Here is a 22328-nt window from a genome sequence, read left to right as displayed (position 1 = left end):
ATAGTATTCCTATAGGGTCTTTTAGTGTGTCTGTGGTACAAAATATCTCCTATGGTATCACTATATACTCCAATAATATTTCTTTAGGGGCTACGTGAATTTGTGTAGGGCTATTCAAACATTCTGCTGTGATGTTTTATAGAATCCTTGTAAAAATGTGTTCTATCTAATAATAATAATAATAATAATGAATTTTATTTATATAGCACACTTTAAAATACAACGAAATCTCAAGGTGCTTAAATGTGTGCTCTAATGTGTTCTATACAATATGTAGCCTAGTTATAGTTCTTCATAAGGATTGTTTTTAACATGACAAATACGATGAGTCTTGGAATGAACCCATGGACAAAGAAACGTAGGAGTTCTATATTGCAAATTTGTTAAAATAAAAAGAAAAGGAAAAAGTTTTCATTCCCACGGCATTATGTGTGTGCCATATTGGCTGGCCCCTGGCGTTGGAAAGGCCCTTTAGTCCTTCAGTCTGTCATCCAGTCCTCTTACATAATGACAGAGCCACATAACGGCCCCCGGCGCTTTATTCAATCAAACGAAAAGATTATGTGTACAGTCTATATAGGGACACGCATAACTCTGTGTGTGTGTGTGTGTGTGTGTGTGTGTGTGTGTGTGTGTGTGTGGTGGAGGTCGGGCGGGCGGATCCTGTCAAACAGGGATTAGGCCTACTTAAAACCCCTCCCAAAGGCAAACTCGGACTGTGTGACCCACTCCGACTGGTGTGTGAGAGACTCGTCCCACCTGAACTCCGCTCCGCTGTAAGGAGAGAGAGAGGAAAGACAGAGGAGGCGGAGGAGACCGGGCGCTGTCCGCGGTCCTGACGAGCAGCTGCAACTTGTTTTGACGGCGCAGAGGCTCCACCGCAGATATATTTCTATCTGTGAGGATCACACATTTTGCGGTTAGATTTGAAAGAGAGATGAGCCGGTACGTAAGTTTTAAATCTAATCGTTTTACAGTTTGTCTTTGTATCGATACGACAACGGTGTTTTGGAATGTAATGAACTTCTGTGGTCAGTGCTCACTGGACAGATCCATAAAGATGATAATGCATTCTGCTGTTATGTCAAGTCATGCATGGCCATGGACTTAATTCATAAACTACCTTGTTCTTACGCTTTTACAAGCAGTCCTGTGTATAACTTTGTGCCCTTGTGTAACTCCATGCCTTTCATTATAATATGGTTATATTGGTTCACAATATTCATATCACCAGTGTTTCAAAGGGATACAAATATCTTGCCCAAGTTCTTAGATAAAAGTTGAATATGCATATCTTTGAACTGATTTCACCCCATTTTTGTGATCAAGATTTGTATTTCTTTACAGTCTTATAGTTATTGATGATCATTAAAAGGAGGGGAGTGGAAGGGATAAAGGAGAGATGGAGGCAAAAGACAATGTACATTCAAATGTTGCATGAAGTTAATAATTGCGACATTAAGTTATTTACCTTTAATAAGATAAGATAATGAAAAATACAATAAGAAATGTTAGATGACAAAAAAGCTCCATGCTTCAACTGTAGGTGGTTTTGGCTTTGTTAAACCTGGCAGTCAAACTTTCAAGGTTTATAATTTCACCACATTTTTTTCATTTTGAGAAGTATTTGTCATTTACAAAGCTCCTGCCATAATCCACAGGTATAAATGGATTCCAGCTATGAAAAATGTTTAATTTCAGTGCATGTGCTCTGTCATCAGAATTCATTGCCATGGCTCCTTGGTACTTCTTACAGTGCTGAAAATCTATTTTTTACCTCATGTAACCCAGATCTTTTCATTTCTCTCTAAATGGAAAAATTCAGATCCTGGAGACATTTCTCAATGTTTTGCTTGTGATGCAAAGGTCACATCTGGGGTCCAGCACAGTTAAAAATCACAGTTTATTTTCCTGCCAGTGTAAATCCAGTCTAAGAGGTTCCATCTTTTCAAGTACAGATGTGGTCAGGCACCGCAATGTGATTTATCTGCTGCTTAGGAACCGAAGCAGGTCTCTCAATGAGGATCGATGAGCCGTGAAATTGATGTTTGTTGCTCATTCTTTTATATTCTTCAAAGCTGTATTTGTTCTGCCTCTCAACACGACTGAGTTGTCATTGGTTCTTGGCTCTGTGGTGTTTGTATTTCATTATGACCTTAGGTTTATCTCCAGAGTTTTGAGTGACATCAAAATGTAACTTCTTGGATCACTGTTTGAAAGCCCAGATGTGGAATGGACCAAAGCATCTGCTGTGTTTACCTTTGGATAACAACAATTAAGCAACGCTTGTGATAAAAAAAAAAAAGTCTTTTGTTTGATTCCCCAGACCAGTGAGGAAGGTGGGTGGTGGGGTTAAAAAAAAGGGAAAGTGGAGCCTCACAAATGCCAACCTCCCCTGCAGAAAACTGTGGTTGTAGTTGGGCAGCTACTAGATATGAATAAGTTTAGGCAGATGTGAAGAAAACAAATCACAGAATTTTTTTTTTTACAAAAGTGCTTGGTCAACTTACCCTTAGTAAATACAGGTTGAACTATTTGTATAATCTTTATTTGTTTTGTATCAGCTGATAAAAATCAGTCCAATAATAATAACTTTTAATTAAAAATCACTATGCAGGAAAAACAAGATGTTGCAGTCCATCATGGGTAAATTCATCAAGAAGTAGGAACAACACAGAGGAATCAAAATAATGTAACTTCAACCACTAGACATCATTTGTTGTCCTCATACTATTCATTAGTAGCCTTGCTCTACATGGTTTGTGTTTATCCAACTACTTATGGACAGTGACTTGGCCCTATGTTGTCCTGTCCTGTAGACTTCATGCCTGCTTTACGCTTCTCCCTGACTGTTGAGTCTGACGTGTTCATTTAGCTCAAGCTTTCCTTACATGCAGCTACCTGAACTGTCCAACCTAATATAACCACGGGCCATTTGATAATTGATACCGGGGCAGACAGTTTCTTTTATTATGTCCTCAAGTCCCCTATTAAAGCGTAGCATGGCCCCTTTAGTCCCATCATCCAGAGAGCAGGGGAGCTATTAACTTGGTAAGGAGGGAGAAGAAGCCTCCTGGAATAGAATATGCTGACTGAGGAGTGCACCTAGCGCAAGAGACCTTCTCTTCCCTTTCCACGGCCCATTAAAGAGACTATGGAGAGTATTTCTGCGCGAGAGAGCGCAGCAGAGTCCTTCAAGTCTCTAAGGGGTTTCCACATCCTTTTCTCACGTCATCGGCATCTGATTTATTTATCTTGTGCCATACTGTACCTGAGCTCAGGAAAGGGAAGTTGCTCTTAGTTGTTGTTTTTCCTCACATGAAGCACTCAGATGAATGGAGAGGATATGTATGAAACAAACAAAATGCTGTGGTGTGATGTGGTTTTCCACTGTCCTTATGTTTACAAGACTGTATGCTGGAAAGCCACTTTCTCATGTTGCGGGTTGTCTTTACTTTTTCTCTTAGGTGATCTGATGAATGAAGAGTTTCCCTGAAGACCCCAGATGAGGATGGAGATATTATACAAGATCAGTCACAGTCAACCTGGCATTCTCTAAAGCAGCACAACAAGGACCATTTCCAGGCTGCAAGTACTTTGATTGATCCGTGGGACATCAGTTCAGCCACTCAGCTAAGATTTATATTCCCTCTCAACCTTCACTTTGTAATTACAATAAAGGCCCCCCTAGGGTCACTATTGGATGACACTTAAAATATTGACAAATAAACATCTGCCGTGGCCACTGAGGACTGCGCAGACAATTTGAAGTTGAAGTCGTGACCTTAGCTTTTGTATCGTTAATTTCTCTTGACGGAGGAACCCTTGAGAGAGAGGGAGAGGGAGAGAGAAAGAGAAGGAGAGGGAGAGAGAAGGGACACCTGAACACCAGCCAGTTCAATCTAATTAAACCTCGCTGAGCATGCCTCAGCTTGCCAGTCGGTTCACCAGGGAGTTTTTTAATTTGCGCCGGTGATTTGCCCTTTGTCATTTTCTACGGGAACATTTCCTTTGCCCTGTGTAACATTTCTTGTTCACCTAAACCTGGAAATATTGTGGTTGAGGTAAATCTGCTGACTCTGTCGACGGCTGTCAGATTTCACCATGTGATTTCCCTCCGGGTTTCAGGTCGGGTTTAAGAAATCCCAATCTAAAACAGTAAGTGCTTTTAATCTTCAAAACACCCCCTCACTTCCACGATGAGCGACACAAACTACTGGGTTGTGGACTATGAATTCTCCTCCCCCGCTCCGCCCGGGTTCCCCAGGGCCCCGGCGGTGCTGCAGCCCATGGCGGGGCACGCCGAGCAGGGGACGGCCCTGTGCTTCGTGGGCCTCCTGCTGCTCCTGCTGCTCTTCCTGCTCGTGCGCTGTGTCCGCATCTTACTGGACCCTTACAGCAGCATGCCTGCATCGTCGTGGACGGACCATAAGGAGGGGCTGGACAGGGGGCAGTTCGACTACGCGTTGGTGTAGAGGGAAGGGAGGGATAGGGGTGGAGGGGGAGTGATGGAGAGGGAGAAGAAGAGTGGAATGAGAGGTAAATATGTCCCTGTTGAGATGCTTTGTGAAGTTGAAGGTGGAGTTATGATTTTATGAAAGGTGGATAGATGATGCATATTGAAAGCGCAATGCAAAAACCTTCTATCTCCAAAGCCTATCTCCAGGTGTTGAAAAAACTGGTTCTCCCGCTAACATCCAAACCAAATTTGACTAAAGTCTAGCCATGTCCCAAGGCCATGAATGCCTCTCTCTCTCTCTCTTTCTCTCTCTCTCTCTCTCTCTCTCTCTCTCTCTCTCTCTCTCTCTCTCTCTGTTTGTGTATGTCTATGTGTGTGTGTGTGTACGTGTGTGTGTGTGTGTGTGGTGGGGGTGATGGGCAATGCCAACTGTCAGTTACAACAAAACACTGTAAAATTGGAGAAACTACTAGAGCTTTCTGTATCGAAAGCATTAAACTGCAGCAATATACAGAGGAAATGCAGCATTGCAGAGAGAAGAGGAGCAGTTATACAAAAGAGCATTTATACGTCTTACTAATTAATAAAAAGAAGGGATTGGATGTGTGCAGATGAAGACTTATGGCGGTGTATGATGGTTCGACGGCAGTTTGGAGAGTGACAAACACTGCAGGAAGAGAGAGATCAGCATTGCAGCATTACTTAATGAACTCTGTTTATCATGTCATTTTGTAATTCTATAATGTTTTGACAAATCCCAGAGGGAATTATAAATAGAGAGCACTGCTGCTGCAAGAGATATCCTGATTGAATAAAAGAGAGATTAAATGAGTTTAGGAGGGACATGGCAGTAGATCAGACAGAACTAATATACGCTATTATTACAGACTTAGAGGCAAGATCTGAGATTCTAAACTTTTACTTGTTGATTATATGTCAGAGTACTGTCCTAAATGGGAAAATGACAGTTTGCCTTTGTAGCATGACAGCTAAGGTACATCCAGCTTTTTATATGTATTTTTTCAGTTTTTTTGCAGCTGAACCAAAAATATAGAGGATGTCATATTAGTTTCTCTGTCTGTTCATTGTCGATAAAGTGAAATCTGCTCTGGAAACCTTCTTTTTTTAAGCCGTGAACCATGCTGGATATTGTGTGTGGCATTTCTACCACTTTTAAGACGATCCTCAGGTAAAATGAGTTTTAATCGACCAAAGGGACTCCCAGCCTCTGTTGTATAAGACCTGTGCCCAAATGTTGCTGAAACAGAGTTTTAATATTGCCATTCATATTGCTCTTTTCATTCTCTATGCCCTAAAATGCAATCTTGTTCTACCATAAAAGTCAGGATTTATAATACATAAAAGGCAACACAACACAATGCATTTATTTGTGGGTTTACTATTTAATGTTGCCATCCCTTTAAGAGGCTTATGAGGCTGAATGCGGAGGGTCATAGCGCTGACTGCAGACTTGTCATATAAAGTTGTACTTATGAAATGCATGTATACCAATTTCTTCTCCTAATCCTGTTTGCCTTTAGGCCCCAGCCAGTCCACCAGCCATATCTGTTCAACAGTGCCTTTAGGAATATGAGAAAAGCTATTATCTATTTCATACTATGATGTTACTGCTCCTTTTGCCACTTATTGTTTTGTAATATTGTTTCTGCCCTCATTTTATTGTAAATCCCTTTGCAATTTGGTTTTGAAAAAGCTCTTTATAAATAGTTTATGATTGGTATATTATTTTACTGATTCATAGATATATTGATTTGTTATCAAAATACCAAACTATTGTACATGGTCCAGCTTCCTGGATGTAGACTCAGTATTTGCTTGTAAGTCTGCTTGAAAATTAGATATTTTCCTAATGTTTTCTTTACAGTGGCATTTGGTTTTGTAATGAAATAAAAGCTTTTGTCTGCCTGTGTTGCTTTTATAAGGTCTGATTACTTAACCATCAGCGTCCTGGAAAGAAATCTGCAGAACACATACACATACTACAAACACACATATGCACACACACACACACACATACAAGCACAGCACACAACACACACACATAAACTTTTACTTGAGCGAAGGTTGTCCTCACTGTTGCCCTCAAATCAATATCAGCAAGATTTAGAGCAAATTAAATCAATCGAATAATCAATAGGAGGCTCGTAAAGAGACACAGCCAGTTAATTCACGAGGATCAGCCCTCGCAGAGTCACATCACCCCCCCAGAAGAAATATATCCTTACGCTGAGTGATTTAGACCCTCATCAGAGCACTCTGCCTGTTTGGAGGGGAGAAAGAGAGCTCACATAAGAGGCTACTGCACTATCTATGATATGCTTTTCCAAACGATGGACATCACTTGTTTCGTCTTGTTTGTGGCAGAAAGACCAAGCAACAGTTTGAGGTATTCCATCTGATTTAGGTAACAATGATATATGACTCAAGTGTCACAGACAATGGCATTGCCTTCAAATGGGCCAAAAACACTACTGCAATTCAAGTTGTACATCTATGAAGTGCAATTTTATCTCCTGACTGTGCATTTTTCAGTTGGGCCTATCAGTGGGTTTCTCCTTCAACTATCAATATCAAACCCTTTCCTGGCAGGTTGTGTGCGTCTCCCTTGCCTCAGTCTGTGAAGCATTAAAGGGAGCGATGCTACCAAGGAGCTCCTCACTCTTGTTCGCTGATGACCTCTTCTGGATGCTTTGAGCACTGCATGAGCCAGTCCACTCACTACTGTTGGCTCAACCCAGTTGCTGCTCCAGCTGGGTTCTTCACTGTGAGGAAACAAGTGGATTGTTACAAAGTTGCAGTTCTTGTTTGTTCTTGTTCTTAATGTTCTAAACAACTGACAAACTGCATAATGCTGCTCTCACTCACTCAAATTTCATTTAAGCAAGCTGAAAGATGGACTAGTAACAGTGCCCATTTGCACAGTACATTCCCCTAAGAGCTGTTTTGATATTAGCTTTGGAAATATAGACTGTTTTATAACCAAAAAAATGGCAACAGCCACTTATAGTCCGTAGGACAGTGTTAATGACCTCTATTATAACATTTCAATTTTGCCTTAACTGCCATTAGCTTTCAACATTGTATGAATCAATATACTTATACTGCCACATGAGTATAGGGAACCCTAATCATAATATTCATGTTGTTCCATTGGTAGTAAAAGGGGAATTCATGAGGGCAAAGTGAGAGCCAGATATTCTGTAGCCTGAAACTTTGCCACTGTGCTAACACAGATATTGTTAACTGGGCGAAGATACTGTTTCTGCTGTTTACAGTTTATTGGACTGCAACAGATGGCTGGAATTGCAGAGTAAACCCCTCTCATTAGTCCAGCAATTAGCAGGGCAGATTTGTGCCTCAGTGGTTTCTGACAATTGAGTTACTAGATAATAGAACAAAGGCACTCCAGTTCCCATCACACACACAGACACACACACGCATGCAAACACACACATACACACACATGCACATGCGTGTAAATAATGAATGCACATTGTTGGATCACAGAAAAACACCAAGTCACACCTGACTTGCATGGGAGAAATTGTTTTGTATTCTGTTACCATAAGTGATGGCGCCAGCAGCTGATGCCATTGCTGTGGTTCACACTGCATTTATTTCTGATTATATAACTGAATAATTATTTTTTCTGTACCTGCTAAATGTTAAGTAAAGAGAGCTACAGCTGGTGTTGTAGGCTCAGCAGATGGGACTAATTCTCACAGCAAGTAAAATAAAATATCTACTGTGTCGATGACAGCGACTCAACCTGTATATGTTTAAGATAGGAGGAGGATGCAAAGCAGCTAAAAACCTGACTGTCTTATTTCATCTCACATAGCCACTAGCCACACCTCTGGTATTGTTTCAAACGCTGTCCTCCTCCACTCCCTCTTTCTCTCTTTCTCTTTCAATTCACTGACCTAATTGGCATGTTTGATCAGCAGAAACAAATATGTCTCTCTTTCTCTCTCTCTGTGTGTCTCTCCAATGTCATGTACATATGTCAGGCAGGAACATACAGAATGCAAACCACTCACACACACACACAAACCCACACACACACACACACAGACTGCATACATATTACACATGCATAGCTCACACCCAGACAAATGCAAATCATATTTGTTTATGCCAAAATGTACACACACAGACACACATACAAAATATGTCATGTGTAGCCCAACAGTGGGTTTTTTGATCTCTCAAAAGTCTGAAAAACAAATCTATCTCCTTCTCTCTCTCTCTCTCTCTCTCTCTCTCACTCTCTCTCTCTCTCTCTCTCTCTCTCTCTCTCTGTTGTGTGGGTGGGGGGGCGTTGGGGGTTAGGGGGGTGGGGGGGCTGTTCCCTTGTTCCCTTGTTCCCTGTACCTGCTCCTATCCTTCTCATGCACCATTAGCTCCCAGCACCTACCAACACACACACACACAAACACACACGCACAAAGACATATACACTAAGTCTCATACATACAGTTTTTGCACATTATTACTTTTACAATATTTATTTATAATAATAAACCTATGATCCGCACAGAACACAGGTCTGTTATTTGCTGACATGTGCATGACAAAGGAAGACTGGCCCATCTGCATGACAGTAGTGATGTTATCAGGAGACAGGAGTCAGCCTGCTTATCTCACAGCCACTACAATACTATCAGCCTGCCTCAGTCTGTTGGTTAGGGAAGGATGGCTGTGTGGAGAGGATTTGAGTGTGTTGTGTGTGTGTGTGGTGGGGGTGGGGGGTAGTTGGTGTGTGAGGTATGGGTTTAAGAGGTGTGTGTGTGTGTTTTGGGGGTGTTTCATCTGCGTTTGTGGTGTGCAATGAAATGCAGCTTCAGAACACACACACACACACACACACACACACTCAAACATGGAGCCCTTGTTGACAGTAGTTTTGCTCAGTGAAGTTAAGTAAGCGACAGCCTGGCTATGCACATAGAATTACCTGGCGAGGTGTGTTTACTTACAAACTTTGAAGTCCTGGAGATGTCCTGGACTGTTGCTATGGGTGTGAGATCATCAACTGCTTTCTAAGACAGTGGTTACCAGGGAAAAGTCTGTGGTCAGTGTAACTAAACCATTTTCTGGCATCTGATTTCTAAACTTTTGGCCAAGTTTAGTTTATTTAGTATTAGTTAAATGTATGAAATGACTGGTAACATTGAAGCCTATTATACTCTATCATTATTATTTGATCTATTATTATGACATAAGTCAAACATAAGTCAGGCTCATGTTACACAGTTATATGACAGACCTCATTTAGACCGTTTTAGTGTTTGTCATTACACAGGTGTTGCTCAGATTGTTCAATATAATCACTTACAATAGTGACGCCTATTGATTCCTTTTTTATCTCTGTTGTTGCCACTGCTAAGGTGAAATTAATGGGGTATGAATCGTCAGTAACTGAGCAGGAGACGCCCCGGGTGTTTTATTATAGCCGTTCAACCGTGAAGCTGCATCAATCCCTCTAGAAATAGACAGAACAGTACCGGAAGCTAGGCGATTTTACCTTCAAAATAAAAGCATTCATTTATTACTGGGTAAAAAAAATGATTAGGTACTGGGTGTGCAGAACAGTCGACTCACTAATATGGGTTAAAATTGACTTTTCGAAGGCAGCAGACATTCCTCCAATTTGTCTGTGTTCTATGACTGAATCTGTGTTATTTCCGACAATCCTGATTTATGTGGCATTTATATAGGCCTGTATTACTGCGTATCTATGCTGTGAAATAACTTTTTGGGAAAAAAACAACATCGTATATTACAACAGGTTTCTCTGCAACTGTTTTCTTTATTTCCTCTTTGGTACTTGTGGTACTTCGGATCACACAAAAAAAGTTGCAACGTGCATCAGTAAGGCTATTACTTTTATTTAAAGGCCATTATTTTGAAGGTTCTAACCGGAAGTTTCTGTTTTATTCTGGCTAACTTGACGCTGCTCAACCGTGATCAGCAAACGGCTCAGTTTATACCAGTGTTGTCGGTAGGATATGGTAGCAGTTGAGCACATCACCAGCCAACGGGCTGAAATCTATAAATTCCGTGTTCGTGGTGTATTTTATTAACTTGTATTCAGGAAAGTTCAATTCTTCGTTTCCTTAGAGCAGCTGACAGGTGAGTCGCCGCTCTGCAGACCATTTCTTTCAACAGTAAGTACAAGTTGGTTGGGTTATTATGCACAGTTGAAATGAATATTTTTTACATTGCATTCTGTTTTCAGCCTAATTTTCAAGTAAAAACACATCACCTCAAAGAAATATCAGTAGCCGTTATATTTCTATTGTGTATTTCTATAGGGACTTTAGTGTGACTGGAGTATTCAATAGTGTTTATAGTGCCCTTATCGTGCTTAATGGTATTTTTAATCTCCTATGGTACCAGTATATATTATTTTAGGGACCTACAGTGTGTCTCTGGCACTCAATAATACATTTACTATATTGGCCGTAGTGTACTTTATTTATCATTAGGCCTATAATATTCATATAATATTCCAATAGGATATTATATATAGTTTCAAGTTTCGCTGATACATTTTTCTGTATTCTTCTAAAATGTATTATATGATTACTATAATTGTTTACTCTTCATGATATTTTGATGGCATTTTTGTAGACAGATATCATATGAGTAAAAACTGTTTTGTAGCCGTGACCAATTATGTAGGCCTTCAAAATTGATCAAATCTGCAGACAGTTTTTTTTTTCTTTTTGTCTGTCTGTCACTCTTTCACATTTGTATAACCTCCCCCCCACACACACACACCAGGCAAGCTGCATATACAAGGCTTTTTAAGCAGTGGTTCCCAAAGTGGGGAAGAAAGAGGAAGTTCCAGAGGTTCATCCAGCAAAACTAGAACTAGTATGAACTCATACAACTTATATTTCATTTGAATATCGCGAAGAGAATCACATATGACTGATTGTTCTCTGTTATCTCCTGGCCTACAGTATAAACTGTTGTACCATTCTGTACCAAATCAAATCTAACAACCACAGTCTACCTAGACAGGGGTCCCCCCGGACCCCCGTCTATAGTAGACGGGGGTCCGGGGGCCCCTGGCTTACCTGTTTGGGAACTCCTGTTTTAAAGTTCTTCTTCTTCCTCCTCCCTCCCCCCTGTCTGTGTCTCTCCATCAGAGGCAGAATGGAGCTGCTGCCAGACGTGTGGAGGCAGGACTACTGGCTGCCTCCAGGAGTGACCTGGGAGGACATGGAGCAGCTGGCGGACTGTGACCGGCCGCGGCCCCGGGACCTTCTGCTGGCTCTGCCCCTGGCACTGGGCTTTGTCGCCCTGCGCTACCTGTTTGAGAGGTAAAACGCACCTGATTCTACTGTTCTCGAACGTTCTGGATGTTTTGGATATCATGGTCTTTATAGGTGGCAGCAAACCAGAGGAAAATGTGTTTTTTTATGTGAAGTACCATTATCATCATTAGTACTGTTACTGTCTCTCTCTCTCTATCTCACTCTCTCTCTCTCTCTCTCTCTCTCTCTCTCTCTCTTTTCCTGTTTCTGTCTATTTCTCTGTTCCCTGCACCCAAGACACACACACACACACACACAATACATCAGAATGATTATTGAATACTGTATACAAAGTCCTTTGAAGAATTAACACCTATCTGACTTAATGGAAAAAATTACCCACTTCTACGTCCCTCTGTGAAGAAGAACAACCATCTGCCGGTGCAGCAGAGCTGCGGGTGTTGTGATGATTCAAGAGGCCAGTATTATTTGACTAGATTCCAAAATGTCATGCACTATTTCCCAACTACAACCAAGACTCAATTTGACTGAAAAACCAGCGCTCAGTCCCTATTGGAGGACAGCGAATTTGTAAGAGGATATGAGCTGTGGGCCAGCGAGCAGGTGTTTTGGCAGGGCAGGTATTGTTATCATTAGAAAAAGCCTTTAGGGAATAGAGAGAGGCATAGAGAAGCATAGAGAGGGAGAGAGAGAGGGAGAGGTAGAGAGAAAGAGAGAGAGAGAAGTAGGACTCTACTTTGTCCTTGTCGAAGTGAAGGATTTTTCAGTGGAGTTTATTTCAAACTAAGGCAGTGGACATAATCCTGTTTACATGCAATGCATCTTCCTCATCTGATGAATTTTATATTTGACTTTGACATTATCTCCAAAATGTAGTCTAGTGGTCAACTTGAAAAGAATATATAAAAAGAAACTAAAGACAGCGAAGAGAGAGAGAGAGAGAGAGAGAGAGAGAGAGAGAGAGAAAGGGGCAGGTGTTGGGAGCTAATGGTGCATGAGAAGGATAGGAGCAGGTAAAGGGAACAAGGGAACAGCCCCCCCACCCCCCTAACCCCCAACGCCCCCCCACCCACACACACACACAACACACACAAACAATTGCCTATCATAGTCTGTGTGTATCTGCGGAGCTGCTCTGCCATCTTCAGGCTTTGTTTTGGTTGATTACACCCCGAGTTGATGGAATCAAATGTTCAAGCCAGTTAAAACACAGATCAGTGTTACTACTGTTAATACACACACACAGACACACATTGCACTGCTTTGATGCTGACTCTAACATAGATTGGTTAGCCTGCAGGTAATCTAGTTCTAAACGGTTTGCTGGTTTAACAACAAACAACAACAAACAACTATAGTGCAGCACATGGCTATCCCACAGTCGGTCCTATATCATCATTTGTGCAAGCTGTGTTTTGTTTTCCTTGCCCCTAGGTTCTTTGCCCCTCCCATGGGCAGGTGTTTGGGGGTTAGGAATAGACCGCAAATGACTGCTGCCCCCTCCCCAAAGCTGGAGTCCTTTTACACCCAGCAAAGCAGACAACCGTCACAGGTTAGTATGAATAGGCCTCATATTATACACACAAGGGTAGAACATGTGAGTTATCATCTGATTTTATTTTACAACCTTTTATCCAGGGAGGGTTGACTGAGCATGCTCTTTTTCAGCAACACTCTGCTTCACATCTGTATATAGTTACACACATTCAACTTATTCTTAAAATAGGTGCTGCAGGATAACATGACTGTTGTGATGGCAATAAAGATAACACATCCTTGTTGCTGGAAAACCAGGCCTGGGGGAATACACACCAACACATGCAATGTAGAAGACATACACTTAAGCTCACACACGTTATCAATGGCAGTATTGTGTGTGTATGTGTGTGTCTGCTCATTACCACACTACAGTCTTTCTGTGGCCTAGGGTGAGGCATGTGCTACGAACTCTCACAGCTTAAATCCAGCTCATGATCTTCATCACACATAAACCAGAAGTGTTACCAGAACATGTTAATGCTTGATAATAAGGTTTAAAAACACAAAATACGACCTATTATAAAAAAAGGTTTTTACTACACCATGTACAGTATAGTCCAATGTAATTAATCCCAGTGGGGCTGTTTGTTTAAAACCTGCATGAGTGCTTTAACCTGTTTCAACAGTCATCACAAACACCAGAAAGACAGAAAACCGTTTCTGCTGATCTGACATTCCATGTTTTGCTACTATAGTTGCAAGATTTTATGTGAATTAACATAAGCATTCATTTAGTGGATGGTAGAGGTGAGATGGTTCAATGATGAGTAATATACTCTGTCTTCCTCTCTTTCTCCCCTCTGTCATTCCCTCTTTTGTGTCTGCCATTCTATTTCCTCTATCAATATTCTCCCATTATCACTTTCTGCTTCATGTATTCCTCCGCTGCATTGGTGTTTCAGAGTGAGATTGTTAGTTTGATGTCGCTGTGCAGCAAAACCCAGAGGCAGATCGAGACCTGGTTCCGTCTTCGCAGAAACCAAGACAGGCCCTGCCACACCAAGAAGTTTGGTGAAGCGGCGTGAGTGCTTTCTCTACTAAAGCGGTGTGCCGACCACAAGCCTTTCATTGTTGTTTCCTCCTCGCAAGAACACTTTGTGGAAGAAAACTCAGGATGAGAGAGTGGCAGTTTGACAGGTTTATTCAGTCTGCAGGTTGGGAGCTAAGGAACTCAAAATCTGGATGATTACAAAGAGTTTTATAGTCTTGAATATTCATGATTATGTTAATATTGATAGAATATAATAAAGCTATTGGTCAAAATGTATAAGGTCATATGAACAAGACTGAACAACCAGTGGTATTTATAGTTCTAGTACTTTAAGGAGATGTGTAATAAGAGGTGACCACCTTCTTCTACAAGACAAATTATTATTTTTCCAAGGCCACTTGGTCAGTGTTTTCTATGACATTTGGACATTTGCACATTCCAGGCTCACAGTTCTGTGAGAAACACACAAGATGTTACTTTTAGAGTTATAATGGTGAGGCAGATTCAGTATTCTTGAGTTTTAGGCACTTAAGGTGTAAATATGAGTCAAAGGATACATTAAGTGAGCATATAAGAATGTTGCTCAGTATAGGTACTTTTCCATTTCTTCCTCAACAACTTCCTTGACAACCCACTGCAACATGTAGAGAGATTTGGGAAAAACCCTTGGAAACCCCAAACTATTGTTCAAGTCACTTACCTTTACCTTTGTCTTCTGAAGTTGCATTGAATGTCAAAGGGTTTTTCCTACATCTGTTCCTAATTTTTAAAGTGGCCGTTGTTTTAATGTTGTTCTAAAATGCTGTATCATTTTGCAGCTGGAGGTTCTTTTTCTACCTCATAGCCTTCCTGGCTGGACTGGCGTGCTTGATTGATGTGAGTATTAGTTTCAAAAAGCTTTACTAAGCTATACATATAATGTAGTAACAGAATGCTATTATTGTTCCATCATTCGTCAGTGAATCAGAGGTGATCATTATAATCCAATAACTTACTCTTTGACTTCTACTGATATTCTTTTGTAAGCTACCTGCACAGCACAACACATTTCTTCCTCTCCCCTCTACAGAGACCCTGGTTCTGGGACCGCGGGGAATGTTGGAGGCATTATCCACTGCAGGTGAGGATGTCACTGAGCTGCCTCATCTCATTGCTTTGGATTATTTGAGCGTGCCTTATTAAAATGTCTCAGTCGTGTCTTTCTTTTGCTCAAGAAACTTGAAAGTCTGGTAACACAAGACTACATTAAAATCTGCACAGCCCCAATGATGAGAATGTTTTATGTGGAATCTGCTAATACTGAGCTGTGCATTTGAGTCTAGTCTTCTCCTGCTGTTATAAGTATAACTGCTGCCATCAGTACTGAAATGTTCAGGTGTTTTTGAATTAATTTGTACTGAGGTTCGATCAATGCTTCATCTACAGCCAATGGAGAGAGCCCATTACTGGTACTACATGCTGGAGCTGGGTTTTTACTGCTCTCTGCTCCTCCGGGTCTCTGTGGACATCAAGAGGAAGGTGAGGGGCTCAACATTCATTTACTGGAAATGTAACAGAACTGACTCACTCCTAAGTTGCCCATCTACATTGCCTCACAATGTTGCCCATTTTTGCCTTTAGAGAAATGCATAACTGAAGGTGTTATGGTATGTTAGCTTCAGCCTGGTCGTATTTCATACTTGATGATTTGCATTAACTTCACTTCCGCTTTAATGATAAACTTTACTCTGCACATGGTTAATGAGTGACTGTAACAGCAGGGGACTAGTTGATATGACCGGTAAAAGAGGAGAATGAAGGATCATTGATAAATCACCAACACTTAAAAAATTCTGTCATTTGACTTCGGTCAAAATGTACCTAAAAGGGAGTGACATGTGAAGGTCATTCTATTTCACTTAATACTTTTTTTTTTTTTTTTTTTCGCTTTGCCAGGACTTTAAGGAACAGGTGATCCACCATTTTGCCACCATCTTCCTGCTCAGTTTCTCCTATTGTGCCAACTACATTCGTATCGGCACCTTGGTCATGCTGCTTCACGACTCCTCTGACATCCTGCTAGAGGTAACATGCAGTCTCACGTAAAACACACTGGTCATGCGTCCCTAAAGGCTGGAAGTAGTCTAGTTTTCACATGCATATACACTATTTTGTGAATACCAAGTGTATATTATGTAATGGTGGCTAGTAGTTCAAAATAGAGAAAAAGAGGAATAAAGCACACACCTTGCTTGTCTCCTGGGCCGTGGTGCAGGAATCCAAAACCCACAAATAGATCAAGTTAAAGGAAATGACAGGGTTCCGCACAAACATATCCTTTTTACACGTTAAAATTTATTTTGCCGATGTTTCAGTACAGAGACCTTTCTCAAGACAGTGTAAATAAGACAGTGTACATACATACATACAGTACTGTGCAAAAGTCTTAGGCACCCTAGCTTTTTTTATATAAAATGTATCTTTGATGTTTATTTGTTTTCTGCATTGATGTTCATTTGTTTTCTGCATTGGCGTTTCAGTAGACTGCTCTTTATAGTACATTTCTTTGATATGGATGGAGAAAATATTCATTTCATTATTTTTGAAAGCATCTTTGCTTTATGGATGTTTTTTTTACATGTGCCTAAGACTTTTGCACAGTACTGTACATACATACATACAGACATACATACATATTAGTTGAGACATAAGGGTACTTTGAAAAAAGAATAGGCCTACTCAAAAGAAACCAGAAAATAAAAAATAAAGAAACAAAGTGAACCAAAAACAACTTGAACTCCACCCACACCACAGGTGTTACTGATATGTATATATAGGGTGATATGTACACTGTCTTATTTACACTGTCTTGAGAAAGGTCTCTGTACCGAAACGTTGACAAAATACATTTTAACGTGCAAAGAGGATACGTATGTGCGGAACCCGGTCATTTCCTTTTGTAGTTCAAAATATGCATAGCAGAGTATGGTTTTAATCCATTGACTTCTTGGTCATGGGTTCAGCTTGCTTATGCTGTGCCACTCTGCTTTCATGCAACCCTGACTGGACTTTGGACCCCAGTGTCTTACATTCAGACTAGGGCTACTACAGCCATAGCTAAACAGGGATATTGGGTATTTAAATGTCATTTAAAAAATAGGATTAGTCTCTATAGCATGTCACCATTTTGAGAAAAGATGGGAACAAGGTAGATTTGGAGGACCAGGGAAGCTACAACCCGGCTTAAGCTTCCATGGGCCAGAGGTTTGCGTTGGGATTGAGGCGAATGTGAGGGAATAAGTATCTACACTGAGATCTCTGTAGTGGCCTGCAGGATGATGAACTTGGCTCGGTAGGCAGGTCCTGTGACTGAGTCCTGATCGCTACAGGCAATGTTGCAGCTAGAGGTGACTTTTATTTACCTGCACAAAACACGCGGTTAACATTTGAAATGGGTTAAGAAATATTTAAAAAATCTAAGGTGTCCTAGATTCTTGAACTCAATAAGAGATGTGAAAGCCAACATGTGCCAAGGTCAAGAATAAAACACATACCAATGATGCTGATAACATTGCAAACATGTATCTTGCTTTGGTCTGTACTAGAGAAACAAACTGCCCCTGTTACAGACAGGGATGTCAGACAGATTATCATCCTTTTTCATCACCAATAGAGTATGAATACAACCGACATTAAGCCTCATTACATTAAGTCTTCAGCTTGGCTCATAACTTCTCTAGTTAGCTTTGGAAGGTAATTCCGTTGTGATTTGTATTGCTTCTTTAATCAATTCAGTCATTCATATTGTTGCAGTCTGCCAAGATGTTCAACTATGGTACTGGCTGGAGGAAAACGTGTGACACACTGTTCATTGTGTTTGCTCTGGTCTTCCTTGTGACTCGCCTGGTGGTTTTCCCCAGCAAGTAAGGTTTTCTCTATTGAGGTTTGTCCATTTTTGTTCTACACTAGTGGTGATAAAATGCTTTGAAAGAACATATGAATTAACTTTTTTTTTAATTAATAAACTTAAATAAACTTCTTTGATGTTTTCTAGAATCATCCATACCACCCTAGTACTGTCCATGGAGGTCTTTGAACCCTTCGTCGGTTACTACTTTTTCAACATCCTACTGATAGTGCTGCAAGCTCTTCACATCTTCTGGGCGTACTTAATCTTACGCATGGCGTACAAGTTCCTCTTCTTGGGCAAGGTGAGAATTAGCATCATTTAATCATTTAATATAAACAGCCAGTATGTAATTTAGATTTAGCATCCAATATTTTAAATGATACACCCATTTTCATAGTTTCTTAACTCTGTCATACATTTTAAGCCTTGTATGTACTTCTGCCTTCAGCTGGACAAAGATGAACGCAGCGATGAGGAGAGTGAGATGGAGGAGGAAGAGGAGGACAAAGGAGGAGAGGAAGAAAAGGATAAAGGAGGAGATAATTGTTGGGAGAAGAGCAAAGACACCATTAACTCCAAACTGTCTATGCTGACCAACAGTTGTGTCCTAAATAACTTGACCAACCACAGGGCCTCTGTAGCTAACAGAATGCGGAAGGCTCAGTGAAGTCTGGGTAGCAGCGCACTTCATCATTTTTAACAGTTTAGCCCCAGTTCTGCTATCCCACTGAATTTTAAGCCAGCCATTAAGTAGTGAATACTATACGATGGATTTGATCCTTCAACCTCTGTGTTACAGGTCCAGCATGCTTGTGCCACTCAGCTTCATGTCTGAATGAGAAAGGGATTAGATGAGTGAAGGGCTGAGTCACTTGCTAATACCAGATTCAACACATAGCTGATGGCACTAGAAGGCTGCGGAAAAGAACATGCTTAGCAGAGGATGGTTTCGATCCATCGACCTCTGGGTTATGGGCCCAGCACGCTTCCGCTGCGCCACTCTGCTGACATGCACCCCAGATGGGACTCGAACCCACAATCCCTGGCTTAGGAGGCCAGTGCCTTATCCATTAGGCCACTGGGGCTACAGGGAACACTGCAGATAGACTCAGTTTACACAAGGTAGTGTGCACTGGTAGCAATGTTCATACCATCTTTCCTTGTTAAGTGACTTTGGATTCTATGCTGTCTGATTTTTTAGAATATGAACCATCTCAGCTTGGTGATGTTATTTGGGGCAACCTAACCTTAGTTGTATCTAAGCAGCAGTTGTATGGCACATGAAGATGAACCTGGTCACACTCTTTTGACTGGTGGCTCTGGCTAAAATGTGAAGAATCAGAGTTTGTGTGTTCAAGAATTATACTTTTTTTTCCCTGAGCACCATGCTCTTAAAAAAATTGGCTTGGGATGGCAACCTTTGTGCTTAATAAGTTCATCATGCAGAGTGAGTTCAGTGCCTGTCTGCCTGCTTGTGCTGTACTCCATTGTAGCCTACATTGCAGACTATTTTTGCACAAAAGTTTGTCAAAAGTTTGTCAGTCAGCAAGTTGGCTAAGTACAGGTTTGAAAAAAGAAAATAAAAAGAAAAAAAGATTTGAACTAAGCTGTAGCAGAATAGTAAACCAAGAACGAGGGACCTGATGTAGATTACGGTATAGACACAAATCATTGTTCAATAATGTAAAATAATGAAACGGTCACATACATTTATTTAACTGTTGTAAATAAAGTCCTCATTTCACTATTTAAGACAAATGTTATGTTGTGATGATTATTGACATGATAGTTTTGACACTATTTTCAATAACAATCTTGTTTCATCAACCATCTTCTGTGATTTTGAATCATACAGGCACTCTCTAGGGAGAAACTAGTGTGTACTGCCTAATAAAATAAAAGCTAGACCTATTGCAACAATAATGGTCTATTATATTGTCTTACATAATGCCTGAATTCTATTCATTCTTTTACAGTTATCATTTTTGAGCCTATATTTTTGCCTATTAAAATGAAGAAGAGCAATTTAATTATCTATTGCTATGGAAATCTGTCTTTTTATGCTCGTTAAGTTACACACATGGTTCTACATGCATAATGGAAAGCAGCTCAGAGCACAGTATCAGCTGGCCAGTTTGGATTAGGGGTCACTGTAGATGTGATACCAGCCTGCCACATTCAACACGCCCTGCTCTTAGTGCATGGGAAAATACCATTTTTGATAAATAGGTTATGTTCATAGCACCACAATGGTAACAAGCATCCTTTGTGTTCAAGTTATTGTTTTATAGCCAATACTCTTTTATAACAAATTAATTCAGTCAGAGTATCCTCCAAAGGGAAGGTGTCATACCATTGGCATATAATTTGCAGCGACAACACTGGAAAGGACAAAACACACACACACACACACACACACACACACACACACACACACACACACACACACACACAAAGCTGGCGTGACAGACAGATGCACGCTATCATGAAGACCTTTATGCCAGTAGTGATCTCCCATATACTCCACATCTAAAACCACACCACCACCAACGCTGACCAATCAACCAATGCAGCTAATAAACCCATAACCAGACCTGATTTCACCAAGACTAACTTACTACCAGATCAATACCACCAAACGTCCAGTGCACTCTCCATATATAGCAGGCAAACCATTTAGTTAAATTATAATGTGTTATTGTTACTCACCAGTGAAGTTCACTCGTCTTCACAAAGACGTTCGTGTGATAGGGCAGTAATCTCACACTAGGAGTGGTCAAATAATCCACATGATTCATGGTTAGCTCTTTTGGCAAATTAATAATTAGTAGTTAGTTAGCAGGAAACAGAAAGTCTAGTTTTATCTAGTTTTACTGAAGCTGATAAATGCACATTACGTCCCGTCGTTTTCAGAGAGCTGATTATTTTTTACCAGTAGGGGGCGCAATTTCACGGTATCTGTCTGGAGCATGCGAGCAAGCTACAGTCTGCACAGCGCCATCTGGTGGCCGGCCCTAATGCTGATGAGGCGCCACTAATAATCTTTATGTCCATGGCCTACCTGCGACAGAAAGAAAACACACAATTACAGCCCCATATTACGTGATAATGGAGGTGTAGAAGTAAGTCTAAATTATTTTGATGAGTGGTAACGTTAAATATTCTACTTCGACATAAAGGACTCGCCCGTTCCCATTCCACTTGCGTCAGTGTGACACGTGATACATTTTCTGAACGGCACATCTGCACAGCTGAACATGTGCAACCATCGTCGGGATGGTGTTTTCGCGATTTAATTCGCTGTCTTTCCCCGTCAGCTGCAAGTTATGCGGCAATACCACACAATTAGGGCAATGTTTTGTTAGATTTGGTTAAACGTGCCTTTCTTTGCAGAATTGGAGTGGTCTTGTATGAATTCCCCAACACCTTTCCAGATGCTAAAGGTAAAGTTGCGAGTGTTAGCGTTAGCAGCTAGGTTTTACCAGTTTAACGTTGGTTGAAGACACAAGGCGGCTCACCTAAATTTCGACTTGACATTATTGTCGAACCATAAATGTTTTTACATGGATAGTAAATATCTTTCGACTACTTGTGGGCCGTAGCACGAGTTGCAGGCAGTTAACGTTAAATGGTCAACATCAGCTAGCAACATTTAATTAATACAATCCGTAAGTGCAACAAACGGTAAGTTATGTTGTAACGTTATAGAGAAGACTGAAAGGACAAAGAAGGCGGCCATTTGGCGATATTTTGTCTTTGCGTCGACTTGTTTGGTAAGTAAAATGTATTGTATCCTTCGTGTATTCAACGGCGCCATGAGCGCGTTGTACCACAAGGGGGCGATAACGCATCGGTCGTGAATGGTATCAGTATCAGTGAATATCTGCTTAGTAATATTTATAATACACAGTATCAAATGAGCTTTCTGTGTAGGTCAATGTACGGTTGTCTCTGTGGCGCAATCGGTTAGCGCGTTCGGCTGTTAACCGAAAGGTTGGTGGTTCGAGCCCACCCAGGGACGACAGAAATTTATTTAATTTCTTTGATATTTTATTATGTTACTAATCGGGATCTGTGAGACAAGCCATCTCGTTCTGCATGTCTGATACGACCCTATCTTCAGATCTTCTCCCCCGATAA

At 40.9% G+C, this 22328-nt stretch overlaps 2 protein-coding genes and 2 non-coding genes across 5 annotated transcripts; 3 read left to right on the top strand and 1 right to left on the bottom strand.

Annotated features, from left to right (window-relative positions):
* Window positions 1–4199: 4199 nt before the first annotated feature.
* On the top strand, window positions 4200–4475 carry LOC139657547 (cortexin-1-like). Its single transcript, XM_071535428.1, has one exon. The coding sequence runs from the start codon at window positions 4200–4202 to the stop codon at window positions 4473–4475; it is 276 nt and encodes a 91-aa protein (XP_071391529.1).
* A 6013-nt stretch (window positions 4476–10488) lies between these two features.
* Window positions 10489–20134, top strand: LOC139657543 (ceramide synthase 2-like). Of its 2 annotated transcripts, none has more exons than XM_071535424.1 (11): window positions 10489–10615; window positions 11641–11814; window positions 13204–13321; window positions 14211–14329; window positions 15118–15175; window positions 15369–15419; window positions 15725–15817; window positions 16235–16363; window positions 18092–18201; window positions 18333–18489; window positions 18637–20134. In XM_071535424.1, exons 2-11 carry the CDS (start codon window positions 11648–11650, stop codon window positions 18853–18855), a joined length of 1221 nt encoding a protein of 406 aa, XP_071391525.1. In that variant the 5' UTR covers window positions 10489–10615; window positions 11641–11647; the 3' UTR covers window positions 18856–20134. The 2 variants fall into 2 exon arrangements, with proteins under 2 accessions (XP_071391525.1, XP_071391524.1); XM_071535423.1 differs by having other exon boundaries at window positions 10511–10650.
* On the bottom strand, window positions 19201–19273 carry trnar-ccu (transfer RNA arginine (anticodon CCU)). Its single transcript has one exon. It is a non-coding gene; the product is annotated as a tRNA-Arg (tRNA).
* A 2001-nt stretch (window positions 20135–22135) lies between the features above and the next one.
* trnan-guu (transfer RNA asparagine (anticodon GUU)) lies at window positions 22136–22209 on the top strand. The gene has a single exon. It is a non-coding gene; the product is annotated as a tRNA-Asn (tRNA).
* Window positions 22210–22328: the final 119 nt, after the last annotated feature.

Source organism: Centroberyx affinis, unplaced genomic scaffold, assembly GCF_046629955.1.
Source record: "Centroberyx affinis isolate AG114_WGS23_722 - 3 ecotype Tasmania unplaced genomic scaffold, CSIRO-AGI_Caff_v1 ptg002707l_1, whole genome shotgun sequence".
In the NCBI taxonomy this organism is placed as follows: domain Eukaryota; kingdom Metazoa; phylum Chordata; class Actinopteri; order Beryciformes; family Berycidae; genus Centroberyx; species Centroberyx affinis.
The sequence above is the reverse complement of the archived record's forward strand: the minus strand, read 5'-3'. Positions and strand labels throughout refer to the sequence as shown.